The sequence below is a fragment of the Lineus longissimus genome, chromosome 2 (assembly GCF_910592395.1).
Source record: "Lineus longissimus chromosome 2, tnLinLong1.2, whole genome shotgun sequence".
NCBI lineage: Eukaryota > Metazoa > Nemertea > Pilidiophora > Heteronemertea > Lineidae > Lineus > Lineus longissimus.
Genome location: NC_088309.1, coordinates 26,386,611 through 26,414,289, shown reverse-complemented (window position 1 = coordinate 26,414,289; position 27,679 = coordinate 26,386,611). Strand labels below are relative to the sequence as shown.

The 27,679-nt window shown below is 40.0% G+C and overlaps 1 protein-coding gene across 6 annotated transcripts in view; it reads left to right on the top strand.

Moving 5' to 3' along the window:
• LOC135483284 (lachesin-like) overlaps window positions 1-27,679 on the top strand; it is a 179,560-nt gene that overhangs the window by 120,144 nt on the left and 31,737 nt on the right. For all 6 annotated transcript variants that reach the window (XM_064764025.1, XM_064764024.1, XM_064764022.1 and 3 more), the window contains one exon: window positions 19,087-19,202. In XM_064764025.1, the coding sequence (XP_064620095.1) occupies window positions 19,087-19,202 (116 nt within the window). The remainder of the gene's footprint in view (window positions 1-19,086; window positions 19,203-27,679) is intronic.

The following is a 27,679-nucleotide window of genomic DNA, read 5'->3' as shown; positions in this document are numbered from 1 at the left end:
CAAAAAAAATTATTTGTTACTTTGGTTCAAACTATTGTAGCTTCAAGATGGTGTGCTCGTTACTGGTGACTCTAGGGTAGGCTATATCAGTCTACAGAAGGGCAATGTTGAAATTTATATTTAGTAGGTATTTTTGCAATTGGACCTTTTTAAATTCAATTACAATTCTAACGAACGGCGTAGGCCTTTAACTTTGTCATGCGAATAATGAAATACATGATATATCGATGTAAAAGATGCGTGCTCAATTTTACAACGAACTTTGTTCCATATCCAAAGGCATCATTCTGGGAAATAAATGTGATCCCACTGGTTTTCTAATGTCCATGGAAGGAAAATCAATGGATACAAAGATTATCTTAGACGGTACCCGAAGCGATCCAAAAAATCAATTGATAACTTACCAAACCGTGCCCCTGATTAGAACAGGTCCAGCAGGAATATGCATGTCTTGCATACTGATACAATAGTGTATTCGTGTACTCCCTTGCGAGTGCTTGGAGTTGAGAACACACGGCGAGATGCGGATTGCGAAATCGCGAGATGCCAACCTCGGTGAGAGAACCATGCGCCACAGAATGTATGACCAAGGCGAACATTCATTCACCCAAACCACGAGGTTGGGGCTATAATGTAGACCGAAACTGAGGCGTAGCCCTAGTTTTAGAATAGCCAATTGAAATAGACCCCGCCGTGAGATGTCACGTGGAATTTGACAGATTTTCCCAGCGCTATTTTTAGGGATGACCAGACGTTCACCGGGTGCATGCCCTGTGTTATCGGTCAGTCATGTGTATGATATATGGTGACTTGTGTCGCCAGGTGTAACGTGAAAATAATCCTGAACCCCAGTCACTTTAAACATGGACGGAGAATAACTTGATAAGATGCAAAAACCTATGCGGTCAAGATGAACATGCAGATGCATGTAGCATTTGTATTGTCTTCGGCCCTACTATCATTGAGTGGAGAAGTGGACAGCAGAATCAGAAGTCCAGGGAAGTAAGAAAAATCTTGTGGAAGAAAGTGATGACTACTCAACTCGCGATCTCGCGGTTTGTGATAAGCCGATACGCACAGATGAATTTGCATACTCCAGCGCGCAGTGGTATATATGCTTGAATATTATGTCTGCTTTGGAGATGTGTTTGAAATTACGGAAGGGACCATCCCATTCATGTAGCACTCTACGGGTGCAACGATTAGGGACCATCTTACATTGACTCGACTTGTAATTGGAAGATTGTAACCATTCTTTGCTCAACTGACCTGAAATGGCCAAGTGAGCGCACTCAAAAAGGTTTTTTTCTGGATTTATTGTGTACAATGTAAAAGCGCTTTGAGACGATAGTACAGGCTATACGCTGATAAATCCAAATTTGTCGACGCATTTTGCCGACCTTGCTTTAATCAGGGTCTAAGGCTTTCTGGAATAGACAGTGTTTTCTTAAAGCTGAACTGCATGCACAAAACAAGAGCACCCCATGCGGCAATAGCAAGAAATTCAAACGACCGAAAGACCCTTCTGAATACGGCCTGAAACATGATAGACCTCCAATGCTTCGATGCGCTTGATTTCACAATCCAGCAAGCCACAGGACGATGCGGACAGTCTCGGAGAATTATGGAAGTGAAAAAAATCAAAATCTTCTCCAGGGATTCGAACCCGGGAACTTGGGCTCAGAATACGAACGCTCTAACCGTCTGAGCTAGGGGGGCGCATACATAATCACGCACAGCAACGAAAAAATGACTTTCTTCCTGCAGTTGCCCACTGGAAGCCTCTCAAAGATGTTGAACAAAAATTACACACAAATTTTTGCACATTCTATAAACGCGTATAAAACGTCAGGCATTTCAAGTAGCCCAGCGGCCTTGAGGATAAGAGTGTTGGCAATAAAACCAGAGGTCTCGAGTTCGAGTCCCGTTGAGAGGACCCTTTTATTTTTTTCGAACTATGAACCTCGTGTAACATTTTGGTTATTCCCCATATTTCTGTGATTCCATCCAATAGACAGCTAGAGAAACCATGACAATTAAAGATAAGGGGAAACAGTGAGACAAACTGTCTTTCAGCATTTCCAAACAATGAGGTAGAAAAATCAGAAACGGAAACACTCAGAAACGTTACACCGGCTCTGCTCTTGGCTGATTAGCGTCGGCAATGATGATGACAAAGATGGCGACATCAAAAATGTGTTCATGTATTTCCTGTCCTTACTTTCTTAAATTCTTCTTTATTCTAAATAGATAGATGTTACTCATCGTTCCCAGTGGCAGTGTCGCTCCTGTCAAATTCGACAAAGCGATTATGCGAGTTGCTGGGAAATCCAGTGATGCTGTCACCTGCACCTGGGTGAGCAAGCATTAGTCAACAATCCGTTACATTATCTCCGTCAACAGAAGTTGAACTGGAAGTGAATAGCATATTGAAATACCTTTGTTTTTCATTCCCGGATGATGCATTTTGATCTTCAATATATAAAGATTGGAAATTATGACAAAAACAGACACTCCAAGAAATAAAAGGTTTTTAACATAAAGGTTTTTTCAACAATCAAAATACTTTATTTCTAAGAGTATAAGATAGCAACCTATCTACACCATTGGAATATGTTAGAGTGACCTATGCCTCTGCACACAGCCAATGACCATCAACCATCTTGACAAACTGTACAGGACAAGCTATTTGATGACCAGGATCAACTGTGGCCAACAACGACATTCACCTCGCGAAATCACAGGAATGTCCGTCTGATATCACAGAAGAAGAAGCCAATGTTGCATCAAGACAGTCGAATGAAATGAAACTGGCATGTTGGCTGGCAATTGTAGGCATGATAGCTGGAACCATCCTGTATTTTGATAAGGCTTACCATTGCACTTTGGCACTAAGGACGCCCTCGAGCTGTTACACAGTCAGCTGGGAACTTTCTTGCCACTTGCACCTGGTGAGGGGTTTTCTCTTGAAAGAGATATCAGGCCTTAAAAGTTATGGAACAGCGTTAAAAAACGCAGTGAATAACTGATCACTTCACCGCCAAGAAGTCCTGAAGATAGATACAGCACGCAGCATGCTTTCCGGGGCTCGGAGTTGATGCAGTGACCTCAACTGAATTGGAGATAAAATATTCATGTTCTGACGACTGGCGTTCGTCTGAGAGGTTATCAAGCGGCCATCATGAGACCAGGGATGAAATTCCGTACCAGTCGCAGATTTAGAGTCATTCCCAACATCATGACGCTCTGTAATGAATAAATGTTGCTCCATTTGCGTCTTTTAAATGTTTTAGTCAAACCACGTGGCGCTTCCTCGTATTATATCAAGTAATTAATCAAAGAATATGTTGGTGTCATTTTGTCTTGATATATCTTTACATGTGAGGTTCTTTCAAAGTCCCATGGCCTTATCAGGTAGAGTGGTCGATTATTTAGAAGCTTATCTGTTTAGCGTTCGTTACAATGTACCAGTTTTCTAAAGGATGCTTCCACTAAGACGTTTTACGACCGTTTTTACCCCACATAACTTTAACAACGTATACTGCATCAACTCAAACGAGGGGCAATAACTTCCTGTGGTCTTGTCCATTTCTCTCAGAAAATAAACATAACCATATCACGTTGATGAATTAAGCCCTGATCCATCTGGGCATATATGCCTCTACAATGATTCCCCGACTTCGGGCGGCCATCTCGCATAACCCATCAGTTTAAAAGACATTTGAATATTTCCAGTGATTTCAGCCAGGGTGCTAACCTCATGTGTCCTTCTCAACAGTAATCTGTCATTTAAAAAGACATCTCTATGTTATTGTGTCTTCCATTTGACAGCTTGGTGCGTTAACTTGATTTTCTATGTGCAGTTGATGGAGTTCGGGCCGAGATACACAAATGGTGTGGAGCGTTGAGATTGAAGCTAGCTTTAGCAAACCCGTGTGATCCTGGGCAACACTTTCCTGTTCAAAGGCCAGGCCCGTTTGTGTACACTGTTTACCAGTGGCCCTCTGAAAATGCTAGTGTATTTGTAGGCCCAAAGGTGACAACAGTAGTCGCAACTTGATGTACACAAGAACACATGAATGCACAGTGCATCCAGTTTCAAACTGTTGCTACCAGTGCACCTCTGGATGTAGATTTACACCAGCATTACAAGCGGAACAATGGTAAACACAAGCGAACATTTCCTTTATGAAGGAGTTGGTTCAAAATCTCAAAATTTCGACTCCACAGAATCTACATTGCAAAAGTAAAAACCGTTCTAATTCAAATTGGCATTTGAGTGAAATGGCTTCGATGCTTTTAACAATTGCATGGGAATACTAACCATTCTACATTGAAATTGACAAATAAGTGGAGAGCCTATTTCCTCCGTGAAGATGATGCCAATTTCTTCGTCTTGCGCTCGTTATCTTCGAATGACAACTGTAACGAGTTATGATGGAAAAAATTAGCTGGTAATAAGTGAGGGGAAGAGTAAGCAATAAGGCTTCCTGCGGGATAATGGCGTTTCTTGTGTTTGATGGCATAGTGATGAGACGGGAGGATGCACTGTCACAGAAGTAGGGAGCTTGACAGATTATGTCGCCACCACCCTTAACTGTAAGTTCATATGTTCTTGTACATGTATATAGGTCCCGAAATATTTCTTGAATAAAAGGAAAATTTACCATACAAAGTCATTAAATCAAGCAACGCTTAATCTAGCGACGCAGAATTTAGGACTAAGTCTTCCTTTAAGACATTTTTTCTCTGCAGTAGAAAGCCTATCCATGTTAACAACTTGCTAAATCGGTTTCAATTTTTACTCTGCCAAATGTCAAGTGATGTTCATATTGTGACTGTCATGACGGTGAGGCAAAAAATCTGTCTGGAATCCGAGTCTAAAAATTCAAGTCAATAAATTGGAAGCCACTTAAGTGCAAAGAAATTGTCGATGAGCAAGTTCCATATGGAAAGAAATTTGGAAAGAAAAAACGCGTAATCGAGGAATAATTGACGTCCTGCGGTTTCAAACCAGTTACATTATTTATTTAGACTCCTCTTAAAATCGTTGTATAAGTTTGAGGCATTACTGAAAGAGTAGATGTGACATCTGGTGGGTTTCCATTAGACAGAAAGCCTTTTAAAAATGTATACCGAATTTCACAAGTTTTGGGAATTAATGGGTTTTTGCAGACACTTTATGAATAGGTGCAGGTGATTCAGTGTTGTATTGGTTTCCTCCACTCGTGTTACGTTATCCGTTTGAAATAGGGACTAAGACATTAAAAGCTCTCTTAGCAATATTGGACGATTGCAATGTAGGGAGGAGGAAACTTGAGACCCACAGAGGAAACCAAAGCTGTTGAAGAGAGTAGTCGCCCTCTCTATCATATAGATGTACCGGGACCGACCATGAATCGAACCTGGGACCTCAGAGATGACCTGCGCTGTCTTTTTACACTGCGTTACACTCCGACAGCCCTGAAAGGTTGCCTCCTTTCATAACTCGTCAAAAGAGAGGCCCTCGATTTTTAAAGTTTTTATAAATATTTTCGGCAATCCTACCAGAAATAGCTTTATCAATTCTGATATCTTGTTCACTCCCAACCAAAAAAGCATATTCCTTTACTTATCATTGTTATTGTGTGAAAATGTCAGTTTGTGCCTCAGGTTTGATTAGACACGGTAATGTGAATATCGTTGAATGCAAGATATTACCTTTTTCAAATTCCTGTAATAGAAGATTACAGCGTTTTCCATCACTCTTTGAAAGTTTTTGTATGAAACCCAATTCGATATTTTGTTATGTAAACAATGTGAGTTCTAAGCCAAGCTAGAGACTTGTATTGAAATCATTGGATAATTAGGTTTATGCTTTAAACAATACTGCCTGTGAGAATGTCCCACTTTGCATGTTCCTTCCAATACCTCATTAGGTTCGCCCACCTGATGCCTCTCAGTAAAAGGTGATAAATCTATTTCTCATAACTTGCACTTTCTGTGTCTGTGAGAACATTGATCAGTTGCTTATATTGTTCCAAACGATGCCCTTATACTGTTCATCATATGTCACAACCTTCTGCTGATATCGTCTCTGTAGTTATCCCGAGTCCAAATGAACTTAACTTCGGCTGATGTTCAAGCATCAAACTTTCTGTCTGATTTGAGGTTTCTTTGCTTTAGTCGTCCCCGTTACCACATGTATTGACCGAGAGAGTGACATAGGGTTCTTTGGTTCCTTCCGGCACGCAAGGAGAGATTACTCTGGGAGAAGGTAAATATCATAGTGCGTAAACTTGTTGCGCAATAATATCATCCATGGCTTGTCACCAGCTGTTTTATATTGCACGAAAACTTTGTCTTAAACAGCATTCTGATCATAAAAAGCATGATATCGCCCAACACCACATAGATAATTGCCCAATTCACCGGTGGCTCACGAAAGACTTTAGTGCTACGTTGGGATTTCATTACCCAGTTCTTTGGCCAAGCAATGTGTCGGTTGCATGTTTTGGATGAACGATGTGGGATCTTTGGTGCAGCAATCCATCACTTTGGGGCATGAGACGAATATAGCATAGTTCGTGGAAAAGGTGTTTTTGTATTTCGTGTTGCCTGGAGTTTGTTTTTTATGCATCTGTTTCTTTTTCTGCTTGAAGGAACCTCTGCCACATAGGCGCTGCAGTCGTTATGTATTTATAGGCTCTGAAGAGCGTCAGCCATCCCTCACCACCAACACCACCAACCAGCGACGGCTGAACTCCGTTGATTACAGCTCCTAGTGCTTTATCATGGCGGTTTCTTCTAGAGAATGACACTGCGATACTGTCCTTGTATTGGTTCTTCTCATTTTAAAAAATTTACTCATTTTAAAACAAAATTCCTTACCTTGAGGTTCAAGGTAAGGTGGTCCGAGAATATCAACTCCACATTGCGCTGACAGCAATCTTGACCCTGGATCTTTGAAATCAGACAGATGGTAAAAAAAATACGACACAGCTAAATTGTTGACAGTTCCTTTTCCTGGTCTTGGCAGTTTAATCCGAAGGTTTCCAAAGAGATCCCGCAAGATTAGATACTCGAAAAGCCACTAATGACCATAATCTGGTATTCATGAAAAAACAAGAAAATGCCGCAAGAAATGAATACGGATTAAAAAGGGAATGTTGGCTTACTTGGGTGATTGACAATCGATGTAAGCTTTGGTTGTTCAAAGGTCAACTTGGCCTTGGTGAAAACTGATTTTTTAGAAAATGCAATGACTATCAGATGACACTGCATTATTCCAGTCTAACTTAAACTATGTATTGTAGGGAATGTACACATGTCTTATAGCAAAGTTCGACAAGTTTAGTCCGCTGCCTATCATTCACCGTAACTTGGTAAAAAGCAATATCGGATGTTACACTTTTTGGGTGAAAACCCAATGCTTCGTTGTTCAGGTTGAAAAGACTGGATATTTTGATGATAATGTGTTTTCATGACTTACTACAGTTTTATTCTCCTTAGTATGACACCAACGATAATCATGCATCTCTCCAATTGAATGGTTCATTCTGTATGCATGCCCTCCTGACAACCTGTCAGATAGCAAGCGGCCAATCTATACCGTGCGCTGACAGACCAACTGATAACTGTCAATCGGACATGTCATCGGACTCTCTGTTGATGCCAAACGCGGCTTAAGATATGTAACGTTCAGAATCGGGTAGTTAAGAATCCATCAAGATTGGTCATGCAGAAATAGACGCGGGCAGGAAAGATTATAGCGAGGCTGGTATTTTGGGGCTGATATTAAATATACGTATTAGTGATCATTCCAACACTTTTTCCAATTAATGTAACGTTTGATACTAATGAGGAAAGATACTCTTACGATTAGTAATGTGTCGTGATTGAACTCCACTTCTTCTTTGACGAGAGAAATGACGTACCCTTGTGTACCCTTGAACCTCTTTGTTTCCATCTGTAAAGCCTCAGCCAGGACTTTCTCTCCCCCTCTACTTGCCTTTGCCCAAGTACTCCTGGAAATTGACAACCCCTTGACTATTCAATGGAAGGATCAACAACTAGCGGGAATTCAGGCTCACTGAACCAAACATTGGACGTTCCCTGATGTAGTTTATCAGGGAAGATGTTATCGACAATTGTCAGGTTCACGATTTGTGTCTGTCAATTGATGCAGAAACGCGGGAAGTGGGGGTGACAGTCTTTGTATCGGAGCAGCCGCAGGGCACGGGGAAGGAAATATCAAATCAATGAATCATATACACGATTACTGTGTTTGTTGTGGTTCTACAGAAGTGCATCGAGCCTGTGCGGCGTACAGACGTCAACTTCCTTTTGTCTGCCTTTGTTTGGCAAACTACATGCATTGGAGCCGAAAGGCTTTGTGTTTGAACAGAGACGGGAAAGATGTGTCAAATGAAGCAAGAGGAAGATATGGCTGTTGTTACTTGTTGGTTATCTGGCGAATTCAAGCACACTTGTGGCATGCTAACAACGTTCAAGCCACGTTTGTTCAGATAACCTGGGGGCTGTGTTCTGCGCTTCCTTTTTCAAAACACATTTGTCAGTAACCAAGCGTTTATCGGCAAACAGTATCTGACATAAAGCTGGCAGTCTTTTAATTCATTGTGTTCTAGATACATGTACCTGCATAGATTGACAGTATAGGTCCAGATGGGCCTGCAGTGAAATGGCTGGGATAGTTTATCGTATTAATATACATGTAGCTCACTCTGATTTAGAGGGAAACTTGGGTGTGGGATTTATGTGTCCAGGAGGATAATGTGCCTATTCGCCTCTTTTCTATCCATGTTTGTTTTAGCTGTTATCGGATGAAATGCTCATTCCATGTGCCACTCGCAATCGTGGCAATGAGCTTCAAATGAAAGTCCTCAGTAGAACAAATGGTGCAAATCATGTCTTTGCACAGAAAAGGATAAGATGAGCCATGTTCTGCCTGCAGACTGTCTTCCCTGCTTGATTATTCTCTGCAGATTCTTGGCGACCAGCAAGCTTGGCACACCAGATACCTGGCCTGACAAATGGATAACTGACAGTCTCAAAATCGATTCGTTTCTATAAATTATTCCCAGTGTCCAAGCGGGAACATAAGATCTAACAAAAGTTATGCCTGCCATGACCTTCTTGGAAGACAGGTCTTCTTTCACGCCAGTAGTGTCAATATTGTGGTCTCATATTGGTACTAATTTCTGATTAGCTTGCTAAGCATGCTCTTCCTAGTGATTAACTCGGGAGCAAATGGGGCATAATTTGGGCAGTCGGCGCCTCCTGTCAATACTTGCTTGCCAGTATGGGCAGAAAAACCAATGATACCTCTATTGGTTCTAAATTAGCGGATAAATTGATGAGATTTTGGCTTAGTCACTTCAGTTGTGTTTGCCGCGTATGGGAAGACATGGATACTCATTTTACTGTTATCAAATTGTCTGTGAGTTAGTGAGGCCATTAGGTCTATTGAGAATCCCGGTCTTACACTTCTCTCATTTAGACCAACTTCATGGCACCGTGTCGGTTGCCACCTTAGTAGATTGAATGTTAAGAACATAGCTCAGTGGTCGGGTTACACTGGTTGCTGTTATTTTAGAAGACATTCACCGTCGTACAATACTTGAAAATGAATGAAAAGGTTGATTATGATGCTGCATTCTTTATTTATCAACAAATATCAGCTATACAATCATATTCTTCCAACATAGAAGCGTCATTTTTAAACGCATTTTTGCACTTACCTTGCGGGTGACAAGTTCTCCTAGCCTAATATAGATCCGTTTTACCTTTCACAGTTGGGGATCATTTTGATTGCCTTTCTTTGGGCTGCCATTCATTCAATCTATCATGTATCATATATAGTCGGTACAAATTCATTGATTCGCAGTAACCGATACACGGTGATTGGTGTGCCGCCAGACCTGATTACCTTGCTGGTTCTTAGGTTGAGGTTGTTTTATGTTTCTGCTGCTTAGTGGTCAGTGATGAACGACCTTCAAATTGGTGGTATGCTGGTGACTTGGTCCGAGGTCAAGCGTGAGAAGTGGGGATCGACTGTATTCGAGATACTTAACACAGAACAGGCCTATGTTGGCATACATGTCATATGCCATCCTGAGATACAGGTTTTCGATACTCCTGCCCCATACACAGAAATGTCGAAATATCGAGAGGCGGAGTATACTGAAAACAATTGGTGCCGGGATGGTCCATGCCTGAACTATGACCTCTTGAAAGGATTTTAAAGTATCTTACCAATAACACTTTTAATCAACGAATAATAAAAATGTACTCTTTAGGCCATGACACGTTTCCTTGGCCGCAAGCGGCCTATCTGATCGGCCCCAGCACACCATAATGGAATGGTTAGTTATCTATTCGCCTTTGCCAAAGCCATCAGGACCGGAGAAAAAATCATTAACATCACACATTGGCTCCATTCCGGCAAAATCCAGTTCACAGCCAAGAAATTCTTCAGAACTTGAACTTTTAAAGAGCCAATAGAGAGCACTAGTGGTACATTTCGATATTGGTGATGCAATCTTAGGAAAACAATGAATGGGCAAGGGGGTCATAAAGATCTGACGTGTCTCACATGACGGCACCAGAATCTCTCCGCGGAGACGCAACATAGAATTTAGTATGCCATCAAGATATCGCCAACCTTGGTTATGACTCGATTCCGCAATGCTACCAGCGCTATCGCTCATGATTAGTTTTTTACACTCGATTGCTACCGTTGGTATAGTAGGCTACTCTATCTGGGCTTATCATCAGGCACTAATGGTTCACTTGAACACGACATGGATTAATTTCCTTAGCAAGGGGTCCTTTGCTGGGAAATAACTGTAGCAGGTCCTGAAGGGAACTGTCGGTAATGTAGCATGAGTAACTGTAAAGTGAATGTAGACATGTGAATTTGGCAGATGGTTTGAAAAATTTATGATATCTAAGAGAAAAAAAAGCATTTTTGAAATAGTGTTTTGGGAAATACTGAGCCAGCTGAAGCGTATTACATGTGTCATAAAAGGGGTTTCAAAACCAGGGTAGAACGTCAGTGTTGGTTTAGGAGTTTCATCCCTCCTTTGAGGTGATCCCGGAATGTCATGGACTGTAATTTTGCCAAATCCTTACAGAGAGGTTCCTTGTCCGGATTCCTGGAAGTTGGCAAAACTATTTGCCAATTCCTTGCTGAGAGGTAGACAAAGTTTTCTTGGCCGGATTCTTGTTGTTTTGCATAAGTCATTACCAAGTCCTCAGTGAGAGGTTTCTTGCCCGGATTCCAGTAATTGAGCAAACCGATTTGCCAAGTTCTCCCTGGGTGGCATCAAGAGGTCCCTTTTTCCGGATTCTTTGGGACTTGTGTGTTGAGGAACCAGCAAAAGATCTGTTGGTGGATGAGCCTCCTTTTGCTTCCAAACCTTGGATTCAGCGTGTCATAATACTGCAAAGATAAACATCAAGGGTGATCACTAAAGAATGAACCATCGTTCAATATAGCGTCTCGAACCTATCAGAAGTGATGCCCGATATTATGTCATATATAAGCCACAAAAACATAAAAAGTTTCTATGGAAGATTAAAATTACTTGTTATTGAGCGAAAATAACGACTAATAATTTGCACATTCATGCAATGCTGATATAACTGATCAATGTTTGCTCCTTGAGTGGAGCTGGCCTTCTCGAGAAGCAGGTTCAGAATGGCTTGATGAAGCCACTCACTCACATGAATGGGGAATAAGCTCGACTGAACCCATTAGGATGTCAGATTAGCTCACTAACTCTTCGGCATGAAAATACAGTCGCTCAGCCAGCGCTACACTAAGTATCTTGGGCAAAGAGGTGGAAGAAATCTAATGGAACCATTAAGTTAATAGTTCGATTGATTATAATCGAAAAGTCGAATCAATATTTTGATGCAGATCACAACCTGGTCGTGTGATATCTACTTTTCTGTCATAAAAGCGGGAATTGGACTTATGAAAGATAATTACAATTGCATCTTTGTCAGACCTGTTCACTGATCAATGTTTATCATCCACGATCCATAAAAAAGAGATGAAATCGTTGACCTGAAAATTGAATGCTTTGACCTTCGGACAACTGACCCCATAAGCAGACAGGTAATAAAAAAACACCACACGGCCACGATTTTCTAGCAGACAACAAGGATGGATCGATCAGAAGCAAAGTGAATTACAGCTGAGCTGAACTCACAGTGGCCAATGTAAGCCAAACGATCATTGACCCATAAGGGGACGTACTGGTACATGAATACAAATCAACACCAGTAGCCTATTGCCAAGGAGCAAAACAAGTCACCGAAGGCGAAAACTTATTTGGTTTCAGAATGGTCATCTCTCATAGCTCGAGCTAAGCCAATCAGTAAAACTCCCCAAAGGTGATCATGAATGTTCGATCGGGTGATAAAATCCCCAAAGTCCAAACTCTGCAGTCTGATTGGTTCCTGCAGGTTAAGACCGACCTTTAGGTCATTACGGGATCCCTTACGAGACTACTGGCATTTAGCGTCCAGGAGAAATTGTAATCTTCATGATTCCCTAATGCCATGGCAATTAGCCTTAACGACCAATTAGGTCAACTCCGGTCCCCTGATGCCATTCCTTCATATCTGGCCATTTGCTCGCCTGATCCAGTGCGCCTATCTCCAAAGACTATCATCCTTTCTATTGACTGATTACCATTGGTAGTCATCATAATGGCGAAGCAATGTTTTCATTTATGCCGTCAATTACTTGTGTTATTGACTGACCCAAGGAGGACAGGAGCATATTTCATATGAATTTCTGCTATTCAAGGTTTCTTATTCTTACAAGCAATTTTCAGCACCTTGAACATATTGTGGTAAATAGCTAAATGAATTCCATGATTGCTTGATTAATGCAAAGTCATGCTCAAAGCATGGCTTCTGTGACTGGAGCGTAATGGACTAGTCGTGTTCTTTCCCTTATCTAAACCAGATATGAATTACTGCCCATGGCCAATCTAAACAGCCAATTGAATATGATTGTTAATTGTAAACTAGATGGGTCATGCATCCTTGGCATGAGATTGGTTATATGTGCTTCATTGGGTGGGAAATTATAGAAGTCGACCAACAAGTTTTTCTGAAGTATCAAACCACACTGAGAAACTGCCGTCAACCATCAAATTAGTCACTACTTGCATGGCAATGGAAAATCTCTCCAGATTAGTGTTTGCAGGCAACTCAGCTTATATACCCACCTATTATGTTTGCCATGCAGATGGATAGTAGCTTATCAGCCTTTTGCCAAATGGCATGTTAAACAGGATGGAGTCTGGTCATCTTACTTTAAAAACGCTGTCAAGTCGATCCAGGGTATCTCATCAGTAGCGTATAAAGACGACCAGCAGTTGCATCAATTCCCCTCAAAGGGCTAAAGCCAAGCTTATGTTCCAAATCCCTTTAGACCCAAAAATAGGTGTGGCGATTCAAATTAACATACCGGTTCACGTAACGAGGAGCTCGCCAGGAAATAGACAATAGACTCGCCGAAATCCTTTATTCTACGGACTGTAGAGGTTGAAAGACAATTCTTTCCGTTCAATTGGCCCCTAAATATGGGTCACCAGACACAAAGGATTATGACGAGTCTATTGTCCATATCTGGCGAACCGCTGCCGGTATGTCTTGGGGTTCAAATCAACACACGTGAACTGATTCAACGGGAATCTCGGTTTGGTTTTTATGGGCTGCTTTTTCTTGCAGTGAATGTGTCCCTTGGTCATCTTGCTTCTGGTTGATGGGTTGCATGCCTGTAATAGATGGGTAGAGATGTTCGCAATCATATTCGCGATCCTGGGGGTCCTAGTCTGCCACGACATGTCTGATTGTGTTAGTCGTCTGTCATTGATATTCAATTAGCTAGTCCGCCGAGCGCTGTAATCGCTACAACATTAGCACAACATGGGCTATAGGGATGATGTACTTGGACCGTCTACATTCAAGTTGAGGCCCAGATCATGTTTAGAGAGTAAACAAGTTGTTTTGCTATAGTATTAATGGTCTGGCTCATCCATGATTTGTTGGAGTCAGCCATGGAAAAGTTTATCGTCAACCAATTGACATTTCAACCGACATATTTGATAAAAAGTACAGTCAGTTATTTGTCATCATGATGTAGAAAGTTCGGGTCTTACGACCAAGTTTCAAGCCAAAATCGTTTTGTTGTACTTGTTGCCGCCTGTATCAAATGCACGCCACAATACATCATGTCTCATCTCTGAACAACGCTGCGTGTCATTGTCTGAAAAAAATTATTTTCGAATTCCACTCAAACTTCAATAAGAGCCTCAAGGGATTGTGTCTGATGGATGAGGGCTGCAATCGGTTATGATGGAAAATGTTTGCCTCGGTTAATGATGTTGGGATTAACACAGGTGGCACTAAGGGTGTTTAACGGGTTGGGGTATTGGACAAATCGTGAAATCGAAAAACGAAATTGGAGTGTATCTATGTGGCTTGTAGTTAACGTTTAGGATTGGGCAAAACCTTATCGGGTTGCAAATGACTTGAAAGTTTGGTCAACAACCATATTGTCTTATTGGACAAACTTGGAATTGTGTTTGTACAGTCTGAGGCAATATTGAAATAAGCTTGAGTTGCAGCGAGTGGTGAACTTGAATTTAACTTCGAGGCAGTTACATTGCAGAAGTACTCATTGCCAACGACATTGAGAAGGTCACCACTAGGTGGCAGCTTTCCAATGTGGTAATGGCTATCACATGGCCCATCTCTGACCGCTGGCCATGCAGATCAAAAGGCATCTTTAACAGCCAGACTATCACCTCCCATTTTTAGATGACTAAGCACCGACACTGGCATGATCTCGGCATGAAAGGCTGATATTGGCGCCATTGATTATCAACCTCGTCAATATCGCCGATCGCGTGATAGTGCGCCCTGTCGCATGCTGGCATCGAATTAAACTGCTAGCTTGATTAATCCGCTAAGTTTGATTGCTTGTTTGGTGAGTTTTTTGTAGCAATTGGCCATTGATGTTTGCTGCATTAGAGTCATATACGGATTGCATGTGAGGTGAATAGCTCGTTGTATGAGTCTCGACCTCTGGTCCAGTTTTAATGAGTTAACGGTTAGGTTCATATTGCTGGTAGGTCAGGCGATATTCTTTGTATTACTGTTGAAAAGAGAGGCGTGGTTATGATTTCAATATCATGTTGTGGAATGTATTGGTGGTGATTTTATATGAATAGTCAATCGGGTTTTGTTGCTGAAGACTATTATCATTGTGCTGCAGAATTATACACACCATAAGCTGTGGATTGGCCTCGTCTCTCTCCCTTATATCAGCAAGGAATTAGCTGGTCAATCTTCAGAAGACTTATGATAGCTGTCCCCAATAAAAGATTAGGTATGATATTATATCAAATCTAAAAATATGTATATTCCAGTTACCACTATTGTGTGAGAGAAAGAAAGTGCATAAAATGTCAAAAGAAAGTGCAGATCAGACCTATTTGCATTGATAACCTTGTATTAAGACACTATTTGTATCAGACTGTGCCATTTACATCTACAGAAGCAATACAGGTCTGCTTTGTTATTCCAACGTGTCGCATATCCCGCCATATCTGCTTTCAATATATCTTGATTATCACTGTAACATGATTACAACTGCGATCAGAGCCTATTGTGGCTTGGTGGTTTCACTGACACGCCGTCCAACCAACTTGATTATCCACACGGACTTCTAATCAATGTTACATACAATCAATCTAGTTAACGGACACAGACATGCATCAATCTAATTTGCTTTCCAAATTTATCCCATGCTTTGTATCATTAGGATCGGATCTCAAATGTCCAAACAAATCTATTGGTTTTGATCATCTAAGGGTAAAGCCGTACAGTAGTGTCATGTACTGTAAATGTTTGTATTTTGTTAGGGATATCCAAAATATGATATGTTATTGTGGCATGATAGTGTGATGCCGTGTCCAAATTCTATCATCGTGACAACCAAACTTCTTCAACGAGCTCTATAATATTGTATGTTATTGAGGTGGTGATTGGACTTATTTAGTACTGTTTTCTAACAATGGATTTGCAACAGGTGATCATTAAGATCTGCTGTGCATTCCGCCACATCAATATCAGAAGATTATGAGCATACATGTATGACTGATTTGGCCCAAGAAGAATTCTTCTTCGATAATAAGTCATGTTTGGGTAGTTTTATATGAGGTTCTTAGAATGATTTGATATTAGAAACCTGATTATTTCTTACCAGGTATGCTTTATATATGTTTACGATGAGAATGTTTCTGGTACCAATTGGTTTTGCTTTAGACATTGGACTGTCGTTAGTAAAATTTGTTGAACAAAGAATCAATTTCAATTACGGTTTCTACCAGGTTGAACTTTCAATGTTATCATGATCGAAGGTAAAAAAGGATGCCAGAGTCAAAATGTGAAACGTGGTGGTTTTGTTGTTGTTGGTGTTGTTCGTGTTGTTGGTGTTGTGTTGGAAGACAACCTAGTCCTCTACTTACCTTTAATCATAAATTCAATAGCAGTATAGGGCCTACTCTTATTTATTTCAATTACTATTTTGGGCGCTTTGTGAGGCTCATTGCTATTTTATCATTAGGCTACATGTATACAGTACAAATACAAGCTTCTATACTAGATATCATGATATTTCAGTTATGTACATGAATTCAAGCACTATTCCTGTAAATTGTGATTCTGTGGAAATACTGCCATTGTTAGAAGTGCAGTAGAAATACAAGCTTCCATACTCGATGTTTATTTCAGTTCGTCAACTTTGTGGACACGCGGAGTCGACAAGCTGTAATGATATAACATCCAGTCTAGAAGCTTGTATTCCTACTGCACCACATGTAATCTTAGAGTAACAAGTCATAGAGTAAGCAGCCTAGCCTAGTAACTCTGAGATTCAGTCAAAATATTTACACAGAATCACTATTTACAGAAATCGAGTAAGAAATCATGAACATATCTGAAATAACTAACATCGAGCAGAGAACCTTGTATTTGTACTGCACTGCATGCAGTCTAATAATAAAATGGCAATGATTCACACCAAGCATACACCTGAATAGTCTAAGGATAACATAAGACAAAGAGTAATACTAGCATGTTTACAATTGAAGGTGACTGGAGGATCAGATTGTGCTGCCATGTGAATCCGTCAAGCACAAGAATGACTCTAATAGGAGCTTAGCCATTCTCCACATAAAGGATTTCTACACAATAGGTTTATAATGGGAAAAAGGCTTAAGCAAGTGTGTATAGGTCAGCGTGTCCGCCGCCTGTCTCTTGAAGCTAGGATGGAAAAACCCTTGTCGGTCGACCTCCTTGATAATAACAGCAATGTACATGTATGACCGGTCATACACTGCTGATGATGATAATAGTCGGTTGGATCATCTTCCTTTGGCAATGACCAATAAACCCATTCGCCTAATGCAGTCAGGGTTAAATGGGTTAAATAATTTGCGATCGGTGGGTTTCTTTAATTTAGTTGATATGATCAACTTCATTGATCTTTTTATTAAATTACTTCTCAGAGAAGCTTTTGCGACGAAATGACGCAATATGCTTTTTGACGAAATAGCATTTGGATGGCTCCTGTGCAATAGTGGCTTATTGCTCTCTCGTTAATAGGATTGCCTTTAAGCATCTTAAAGTTGACACATTGCACGGTTTCTCTTTCTTTCACTCCTTCACTGCCAGTCATGTAAGCCTATTATGTCGCTACCTGATGCAAAAGAAAGTTCAATAGTAAAGAAGATAAAGTTGAGAGGTTAATTTTCACAATCTAGTTAAAGTGTGAAGATGGACTTTGATATTCAATACCTCACCGGTCGGGCAAGATCCCAAAACAGCGAGATTTCGCCAAAACGAGCTATTTTGCCAGTGCGTCCGCCGACTCAACTGTGTACCGCCTTCCCATTCAAGTCATACCAGGGAGGCGGCTCCAGCTTCCAGGGATTTATCTTGATTTCATTTACAGATGAATTAGTACCAGTAAAACCCCAATCGGCCAAAGTGACCGTGCAATGATTTTTTCCGTGTGATTGATGCAAGCTTGTTCTTGAGTTTATGTGATCATTGATATATCGCTAATGGTCAACGGAGCCATGATGGTCACTTTGTAATGATTTATATGCAAATAAATAAGGCGTACGTAGAGCATTTGTCACTCAAAACAACCTGGTAAAGGTTCGAGGTGTCCCGCAAGATGTTATGTTCTTTTGCTCTGCTCAATTATTCGTCGGCTATTCCTGAAAAAGGCGTCACTGGCGTTTTTGTCTGGTGGAGGGGAAAAAAGCTAATAGGCTTCATACCACATTGCAAACGTTAAACTGTCTGGTATCTTTGCCACAATTATTGGAGCCAGCATGGTTTATCTCATTGCCGGCAAACATGATGGATACGGTCTACGCGATGGAATCCAATATATTGTTTTTCAGCTGAGTAATAAACAGCCATGTTGAATCACCAAGGGATCCGTATTTTCCAAATGAAATAATGAGAAGACCAGCAACAGTTTTATTGACCTGGTGAATATTACTGATGATGTCCGACTTTCGTAATAAGTCACATGAAATGTATTCCAAGCCATGTTGCTTATTCAGATTTGGTTATCGTGGAGATGAAAGAGGGATAAAATGTATGCGCTTCTTCTGTTACCTTCCTGACGAAAAAAGCCTTCAGTCTTGAAGCATTTGTAACTTGTTCATTTCAGTATATTCGGACAACCAAAATGCACTGCATAGTAGGCTCTCTCATTATGAAAAGACTGCGTTATGTTTGTACCTGGGTACAAGTTGTCGAATTGCTATCTGCAGAATAAGACGATTGCTTTCATTTCATAGGGCCTAGGTTACATTGATGGAAATAGCATTGAAATTAGAATTTGCACCCAGCTGCTGAATCTAAAGATTACATAACACAGTTCTTCAAAGTGCCTGAATTCAAAATTTGGCAAGCATAGAGTTTTCAAACTTTGTAACAGAAAAACTAACAGATGTATTCAACCTTTTTTCTTTTCAGTCTCCTACACAGTGATTCCCATGCCATCCTTCAACGAAACCCCCGTAAACTTCTCAGCAAGCCCAGGGGATATCGCAATACTCAGATGTTCAGTTCACAAACTAGGCACAAAAACGGTAAGTTTATCCAAATTTCACTCTTTTTTACGCTGATGGTTGTATTATTTTTGAAATTTTACTTGTAGATGTGATTGTCCTTTGGCGGCTTTGTTTAAAACCTGAAATCTGTCGAAACTGTCTCTGAGAGCCAAATAATCACAAATGCAAGTAACTCTGTATGCTGAGATTATGGGCGATATCAAAATATATAAGAGAACCTTAAAAATATGATAATATGAATAAAGACTAGTGAATGATTTCGCTTCAGTTTTGTACAGAAATACCAAGTGCAAATGTACATGAGGTTTTCAGTAAAGGCGTTTGCTAGTCTTTATCAAATCATGCATGTATCACCAATTGCTCATTAACTCTTTTGCATGAAAAGATGTTCCTTGGTGTCACATCTTCTTTCGATGAGTCTTACATAAAATTACACATGCAGTGCTGCTGCAACTACGTGTAACAGCCACCCTTTAGATGTATAGTGGCAAACCGAGTTCCCTATACCTGGCAGTAAGTGTATTCAAAGACACTATAATCAGTGTTTGGATTGGTTGCTTTAGTGAGAAGTGAAGAGACCTGAGAGAAGATGCAACACATTTCCTCCGTATTGATCTCATCGTCAAAGCCATAATTTATGCAGCCCTTGAAGAGAATTGGCAATTATAGGCAGCCACTTGTGATGCACTTGGTCAAATGGAAAAGAAAATAGTTGTTTTAAATAATCGAATATTCAAACCAACGTTCATGGTAATTTCGACTCGCGAGATGAAAATAATCTTTGTAACTTCAACTATCTTCTGTGCAACTATCGTGGCTAATGTCGCTGCCAAGTATGGACGCTTGAGATGCTCGAACGCGGGACTAGCAAATACTCACCAGGCATACAGCATCACAAACTATATCCAAGCTTTCCAGAGCCTGTAATGATTTTCAACAGCAAGAGAAATATAACGAATATGTCATATTCTAAATGATGCCAATAAGTTCATGAAACCTGAATTCTCCATGGACCGAAGTACATTTCTGTATATTTTATGACATGCCCAGAAGCATATTAATGTTTGAAAACTCGTAACAATGCCATTCTCATGTTGTGGTTCCCTAGCGTCTTCCGCTATTCAGTTACAATAGCACTAAAATTTGAAATACAATATCTTTTAGTTCACCTTAGTACATTTTATCTTCTGTTGCATCCACACAAGTGAAACTTTCCTCAAGAATTCAATAAAATTTATCTGTTTTCAACAAATTTACCCTGGGGCGGGGAGTGACAAACATTTTTCAGTTTCAATAACACTGCCGATACGCAACACATCGGAGCGTTAGATGATACAGAGAAGCAAACAGTGTAATGATAATTTCAGCCCCCTGGAGAATGGTGAGAGAGAGCATCATGGAGATTGATGTCACGAGTTAATCGGGTATGGGTAAATTTAAAGAATTCGCGATGGTGAAACCAATGTCAACTAGGAAACGGTCATGTGCTGCTGAATATCTAATGTTTGCCAACGCGTTGAGGTCAAAGCTTTGAGATCCGTTGGTCGCTTGTTCTGATGCGGCCAGTAGGTTGTGTGTCCCTGTATACCATGCTTTTCAGTTCCCTTCTCATATATTTCATAATTCTTTTTATCATAAGGTAAACGAGAAAAAGGCTTGAATCCCATGACGGTTTGATGTTGCCGGGCGTGGTCAAATAATGTTGTTCACTGCTTTGCTTAGCTCCTAGAACCTGACTCTGAAAAAAGGAGTTCGGCCGGCCGATTTAGTAGGGACGAGATGACTATGCATGTATAAACCTACTTTGTCGATATAAGACACAGGCAAATTGAAAGCGCTAATTTATTAAACCCATGGTACCGGTACCAAACTTTAAATGAATAAAAAGGAATTTAATCAGACGAGCAAGTAAATCATTACCTTTATAAGAGTAGACATGCACATTCCCACATGCAAGCATTCCTGGTGAAGCAGAAACACAAGATTGCATTCCAAAAAAGTGAACCATTTTGATAGATTGCTTCTTCGGGTGGAAATGTGCAGACTGCAGACACAGTATTGCCAGCAGTCAGTATGTTTTTTTCATTGGCATTTTTGTAGGGGACAGTTTCAAACAGTGGGAAACATATGTTGACACTGAGCCGTCTTGAGGGGAGGAAATGAATAAGATCAGGCATAAATGGGTTGAGGTACGGATTAACGGCAAAGGTTATCTGTATCAAGTATAGTAACCAGTGGTACTTTGTGCAAAGTTAGGGGGAGATCCATTCAGTACACTATATTCTCATGCTTTTTAAAAGATACAGACCCCAACCCTCCCATATTTCTTCCTCCCTTCCAACCTTTCCCCTCCTTCTTCCCTCCATCCCTCCTTTGCCTTCCCCTCCTCCTCCTCCTCCTCTTCCACCTCTTCCGCTCTTAGAATTATTAAAAATCAACCTACGACGCACTAATTAAAGTTCTTTCAATTGAAAGCTGCTCTCGAAATCAGGTTTTTATCGCAATTCACGAAAGCTAATAGATATGCATTAAAAGTGAACAAATTTTACGGTAGAAAGAACAAAACAACGCTCCTAATAGAATAATGGATGAAGTACTCAAGGGAAGTCTGTTTGCTGTTTAAAAGCTACTGCAACGTTGCTCGCCTAATTTGTGAAAAATTATAAAAGGATATATGAGGACTTTTACCCTCATCGGAAACAGCATTGGCGCTTTTTCTTCAAGTAAGGTGACGTACGCAAGACTAGTGATGTCGCTAGTGACGTATTCTCAACCAACAAGAGCTCTGATCACGTTTACTAAATCCATTTGTTTGATTATCATTCTCTAAAGGCACAAACATTTCACAGATATGAGAAGCCCAAACCTCATAGTGTTGCATTATTAAAGAGATTTGACTGAGTGAGATCTGATTTGAATATAAACTACATGTATTTTAAAGTGCGCTAGGTGTGATTTGTATGGGTGGCAGAACATCGCTGAATGGTAAACAAGCAACTATAAGGTCTGAATGGTGATGGAGTGGTCCCAGTGGTGATAAGAGGTATGGACTTGAGCGTACTAGAAAGATAGTGCCGCCAGTTTCATGATGACCATTGTCCAGCTATCTTACTACTCCCATCGTATCCCAGCGCCATTGGTGTGGGCCATGACAGAGATACTAACTTGACTAATGGTGTAATGGTTCTAAAGTCATCAACATGAATGGCACTAACATACTAGTAGCTCTAAATCTAATGACTATGTAAGGATGCTTGTCCTCAAGCTGTAAGGAGAGTTGCTTTAAAGAGTCCTCTGGACTAGCACACATGTATTTACTGCCTGGCAGTCACCTGGCTTTACTCTACCCGGGAACTATATCCAGTAATAGAGAATACTCTTGCCTCTCTTGGAGAACTCCACACGGCCTTTATAACAGAAGAAAAAACATTTTCGGGTAAGCAGCTCATTGGCTGAAGCACCACGAATATTGATGTCTGCAATTTGGGGAGATATGAAGCTGCATAAAAAGAGGACACAAAGACATAATGATGAAAGAAGAACTGACTTCCCAAGGCATATCAATCATGTATTCTTCATGTTGTCCGCTTTCTATTACTGTATTTTCATACAACGACCTTGACCAAGAACTTGCTATTGGATTTTCATTAACAGACCATCTTTTCTGTTGAAACAGATCATGATTTCCATATAAGAACGAGCCTTATGTCGTCGAGTTGGTTAATTTAGGATGTGAAGCTGGAAACATAGTCAGTGGGTATTTATTAAGCTGTTGCCCGAAGCCTAGTAATGAATGGTTCCTGTCTCGTTGATATGTCAGTCCAATACTAAACCAGTTCACTCGTCAAAGTCAAGGTCAATGATATGTCTCTTTCGATGGATTTTTCTGTCGTCATTTATATTATCTAGTATAGATTAATCTATACTTGATATTATCTATACATGTACATTGTACAAAAGGGACCATATCAAATATGTTTTAAGCTATAAGCTTACTGACTGATGACACTCCTCATAAACAGTAGGCTAACCTGGGAAAGTTTAAATGAAAATATCAAGGTTGGAAACCCCTCACAACCAGATCAATATTTTACATTAATATTTAAAAATATTGAGGCCTTTGAAAAGAAAAATCAGAGTCAAGGGATGCATGAACATATTATTCAAAGCTGGCTATTAAAACTGGTAAATAACCATCTTTACTGATGATGTCATCTACAAAGATGGTATAATATAATGTTTATGGTTCAAGCTAGGTTGCCTCGTTCCAGTTTGGTATTCAAAAGACATAACAACCCTGACAAGTTATGTTGATCAATCGATAGATCTTTTGAAGTGAATCCCCATTGCCGTTCTGATGGGGACAATTAGCTCTATCAAGTGGATGATACACGCACAAGGGCATGGTTACCAATGGCTAGACTCGATTGTATTTTGTTGTGATACCATCTACATTGGTCTAGCTGTAATGAAGCTAGTTGACAAGAGCAGAATATATCAGTGAACGAAAAACCAAAATCTGCTATTATCACCACCGCTGACAGCATTACGCAGTGGGGATATCAATAAAGACTAGTAAATGTTTTCACTTCAGTTTTGTACTGGAAGGTCTAGTGTAAGTGTACATGAAGTTTTCTGTAAACGCATTTACTAGTATTTATTCATCAAAAATAATCAAGACTAGTAGATGTTTTTACTTCAGTTTTGTACAGTGTAAATGTACATGTACATAGGTTTCCTGTAAACGCATTTACTAGTATTTATTGTCTCCCAACAAAAAAGTGGTCTGGTCAGAAGAAGTTCTTACGCTATAAATGAAATACATGAAATTTGTCTTTAGGTAACATGTCCACACTTGGGGTAAAAGAATCAAGCCAAGTTAATGATGAAATACATAAATCTTCAGGAATTAAAACAATTTTTAATCACTCTTGGTCAGGTAATAACCATACCGGTAATAGGAATGAAATGAAGTACCAGCTGCTTTTCCTCACCCGCTCGCCATCTTCAGCAAAATTGACTCTGGTCTCCCAATGGTAAACAGGGGCAACAAAATTTATTATTAAGTATATGCAGTTTTCAACCACTCTTGGTTAGGAAATTACCATACCGGATGGAATACAATGTGGAAGCTGCTTTTCCTTCATCCGCTCCCCATCTTTGGCAACAATTGACTCTGCTCTCCCAAAGGTAAACATGGGCAACAAAATTGAATTACTTGAGCACGTTAATGTGGTTTCGCCTCCTTCGTTAAATTTAAACAGACTTTTTAACACGGTTTCACAGTTTGGTTCAGTCTTGAGAGTATTGCCATTTTATAATTCATCCTCCCGTTCAGATGATTATGCAAATTGTATCGTCTCCTGAGAGGTCGAAAAAGATGTTACAAATTTAAGATGGAAAGTTTTCAAGGATGTGTGACTGTCGATATGGGACCTGAAACAATTTTTTTTCTTGTGAAAGTAAATACCAAGGGTGGTAAATGTTTTCCTGTGGGATTTCAGGTGTTTTTCTTCTAGGGTTAATGTAGAACATACATCTGGAAGGCTTTGGTAATATTTAAATTGGCCAAGTCTCCGTTGAAAAGTGTTCAACACCGCTATTCTTTACCTGAAGCAAGAACACAAGGAGTTGTCAATTTCTGGTTTATTCTTTAACTATTCTTCTAGTGTGCTTGCGTCTTCCTCCTGGTCATCCAACCGAAAATGTCAAACCTCCTGGCTCATCATCCAACAACAACTTCAGCATTAACACCGGTCGTTTATCACTAAAATGAATCATTCAATCACCTGATCGACCATCACATCCATAAACCAATCCCTAAAGACACTGTTTCGTCTACCTACTGGATATAACTCGACCCTTATGGAACCCTTACAGCAAGATAGGCAACCCTGTTATTAAGTTTGTCATCTCCTCAACCATTATTTTGAAGTAATTTGCAAATGATGACTTCTGGCACAGCAGTAGCATCAATCATTGCATGCGGTGATAAATCTTGTAGGAGATGACCTCTGGTGTTACCTGACCTTCTGGGACATGCCTCAATTATGGTCATTCGTGTTGCCTTTTTCCGTTGATAACGTAGTAAACTCTCTAGGCATCTTTCTGATTTTTGGAATTTTTTTATATCAGTTGTGGAACTAGTAGATTGTGCCGTGGCTAACAGCATGATGTGACTGGAATTATATTATTTCCAGCCATGTTCCAGCTCGCTAGGGAAGGTCCATCCTCGTACACTAAGCTTTTTAAACATGGTGTAGCAGTGAAAAAGCGCTGAATCTTAGGATTATATGGGTCACCCTCCCTATTCGCAAAAAACGACACTACAATAAAAGAGTTATCTTGGCAAGAAATCAACCAGCCCAGTATTGATTGAAGTAAACAATGAAAATCAAATGTTTTCCCAGATATATGATGGGATTGGGGTTGAATTACATCATATTTTTGGTGGCTCAGAATACACCAATTATGTATAATTTGCACTTTTCAATGTTAAATTTTGAGATGAAACTACAGATGAATTCAAGTCAACCATGCCAGAATCTATTTTAAAGTTGTGCTGTAATATGACTGATGGTTTCTGCCAACTTTGATGATTTTAAACTTGTGTGTGGTTGTTTGTAGTCTTTATTTTATTTATTATTGGCTCGTTTTCAAAGATAAAGTGTAATTAATTTGTGTTAGGATCGGTTTCATCACATTTTGTAGCCCATGAGTACCTTGTAATTTACATTTTATTTTTTGCAAAGTTGAAACTTTAATAGCCAAATGTTATATCATGCAGTTTAGGCGTTGGCGATTTTCAAAATTGTGAGTTGCTCTGATGTGAAGGCTGAATGACTGCAGTTACCAAAGAAAAGAATACATAATCGAATGATGGTACATCTTACCCCTGGTAGCCATCTGGTTTTAGTATCACAAAATAGTTGCCAAGCTATTCATATGGAAGATAGTCATATCATTACATCTATCGATCACTAATTTAAGATTGAATGCTGTCAGACATGACACAAGACTATTTCCAAAATCCTGACTATCTATCCCTGCAAGATCATCTCTGTCGGTGTCCACGTAAGACATAAGGGTGCTTTTTATTAGACACGTAAATCACGGGAGTCGATTTAATATTTGGCCTACATCTTCCAAAGTCTTTTTACAGTGAATTTACTTGAATTCTAGCTCCCCAGACTAATTCGCCGTAAATCCCCTAAAAGATCTCATTATATTGATTGCACTGAACTTCTGCAAACACTCCGAAATGTTTACTTAATTGATTGGAAATCTTGCGGGCGCGTTTACTTCGAGTCAGCATATTTGTCACAAAATCATTTTGGTATGATTTTAGGTGCAAGTTTCTGGAATAGTTCATTTTTCGCTGATAGCACCCTGCATGATAATTCCTCGATCACTGCATGGCACAGGTAGTAAACCGTACCCTGTTAATGACGTCCCTGACCATTTAATGATAAGCCTATTACCGTAGCTGTCGTATTGATGCTGATGATGATATCTCTCATTAAGCCGACACGGGATCATCCAAGATATTGATCGCTGGCGTAGTAACAGCGGCATTGGAGATCATTGATCGTAAATAAAGAAGAAACAGTGAGAGGTATTTTCACCCTGGCAGTCGCCACTGTGCTGGTGAATTGAGCCCGAGAGAAAAAATGGAACGTTTCAAGTAAAAGAGTAGGAAATCGATATGGGGCCGGGGAACTTTGTCGGCGTTTTTTTTAATTTGCTTTGCGTGTCTAGCATCATTGTATCGGAATCAAATAAATAGGACATTCCCTTTACATGTTAGGCATGGTGGACATTATGCCACTGGTAGTTGGAGTCGACGTAAGTTGCGAACACCTTCTATTGACTCTGTCCATCATGTGGTATATTACTTACTCTAACATTGATAGCTAATCGAAACAAAAACGTTATCAAATGATAAATCGAGTCAGCATGTGTTATATTTTTATTGACAGGTGCCTGTCACTTTAGATATAGTTGATGTTTTTCCAATTCTGGTGCGACATCAGAAGACCCTTAAATGACCTGATGAATGGTTATGTTTCATGAAGGTTTTAGTAATCGATAGACAACGACAGGATCAATTGATTCCTTCATAAAATGGAAGCCATCCTGTCTTAGATCATGTAATGTTGGCAATGTCACATAGTTCTGGTGTCATTTTGTTTATTACGGGGACGGAAATAAATGGATAGGTGCCGCTGAACTGTCATTTTCGATTACTGAGAAAGTCAGTGCTGGTTCCTAAACTGTTCATTTCTGTATCTGTGTGCATCAATCATATAACTTTCTGCAATTATCTGTATATACGCATCTTCTTTGTCTTTAGCTCATGAATCGTAAGACAAAGTGCATGCCCCGGGTTTAATCGTCCACCAGTTCGTGTCCTCTACATCGGCACTTCTCACTTCCTAATGAGTTTATTGAATATTAAGCCAAGGGTGGTTGCCTGATAACGTTCCCCTCAGCAT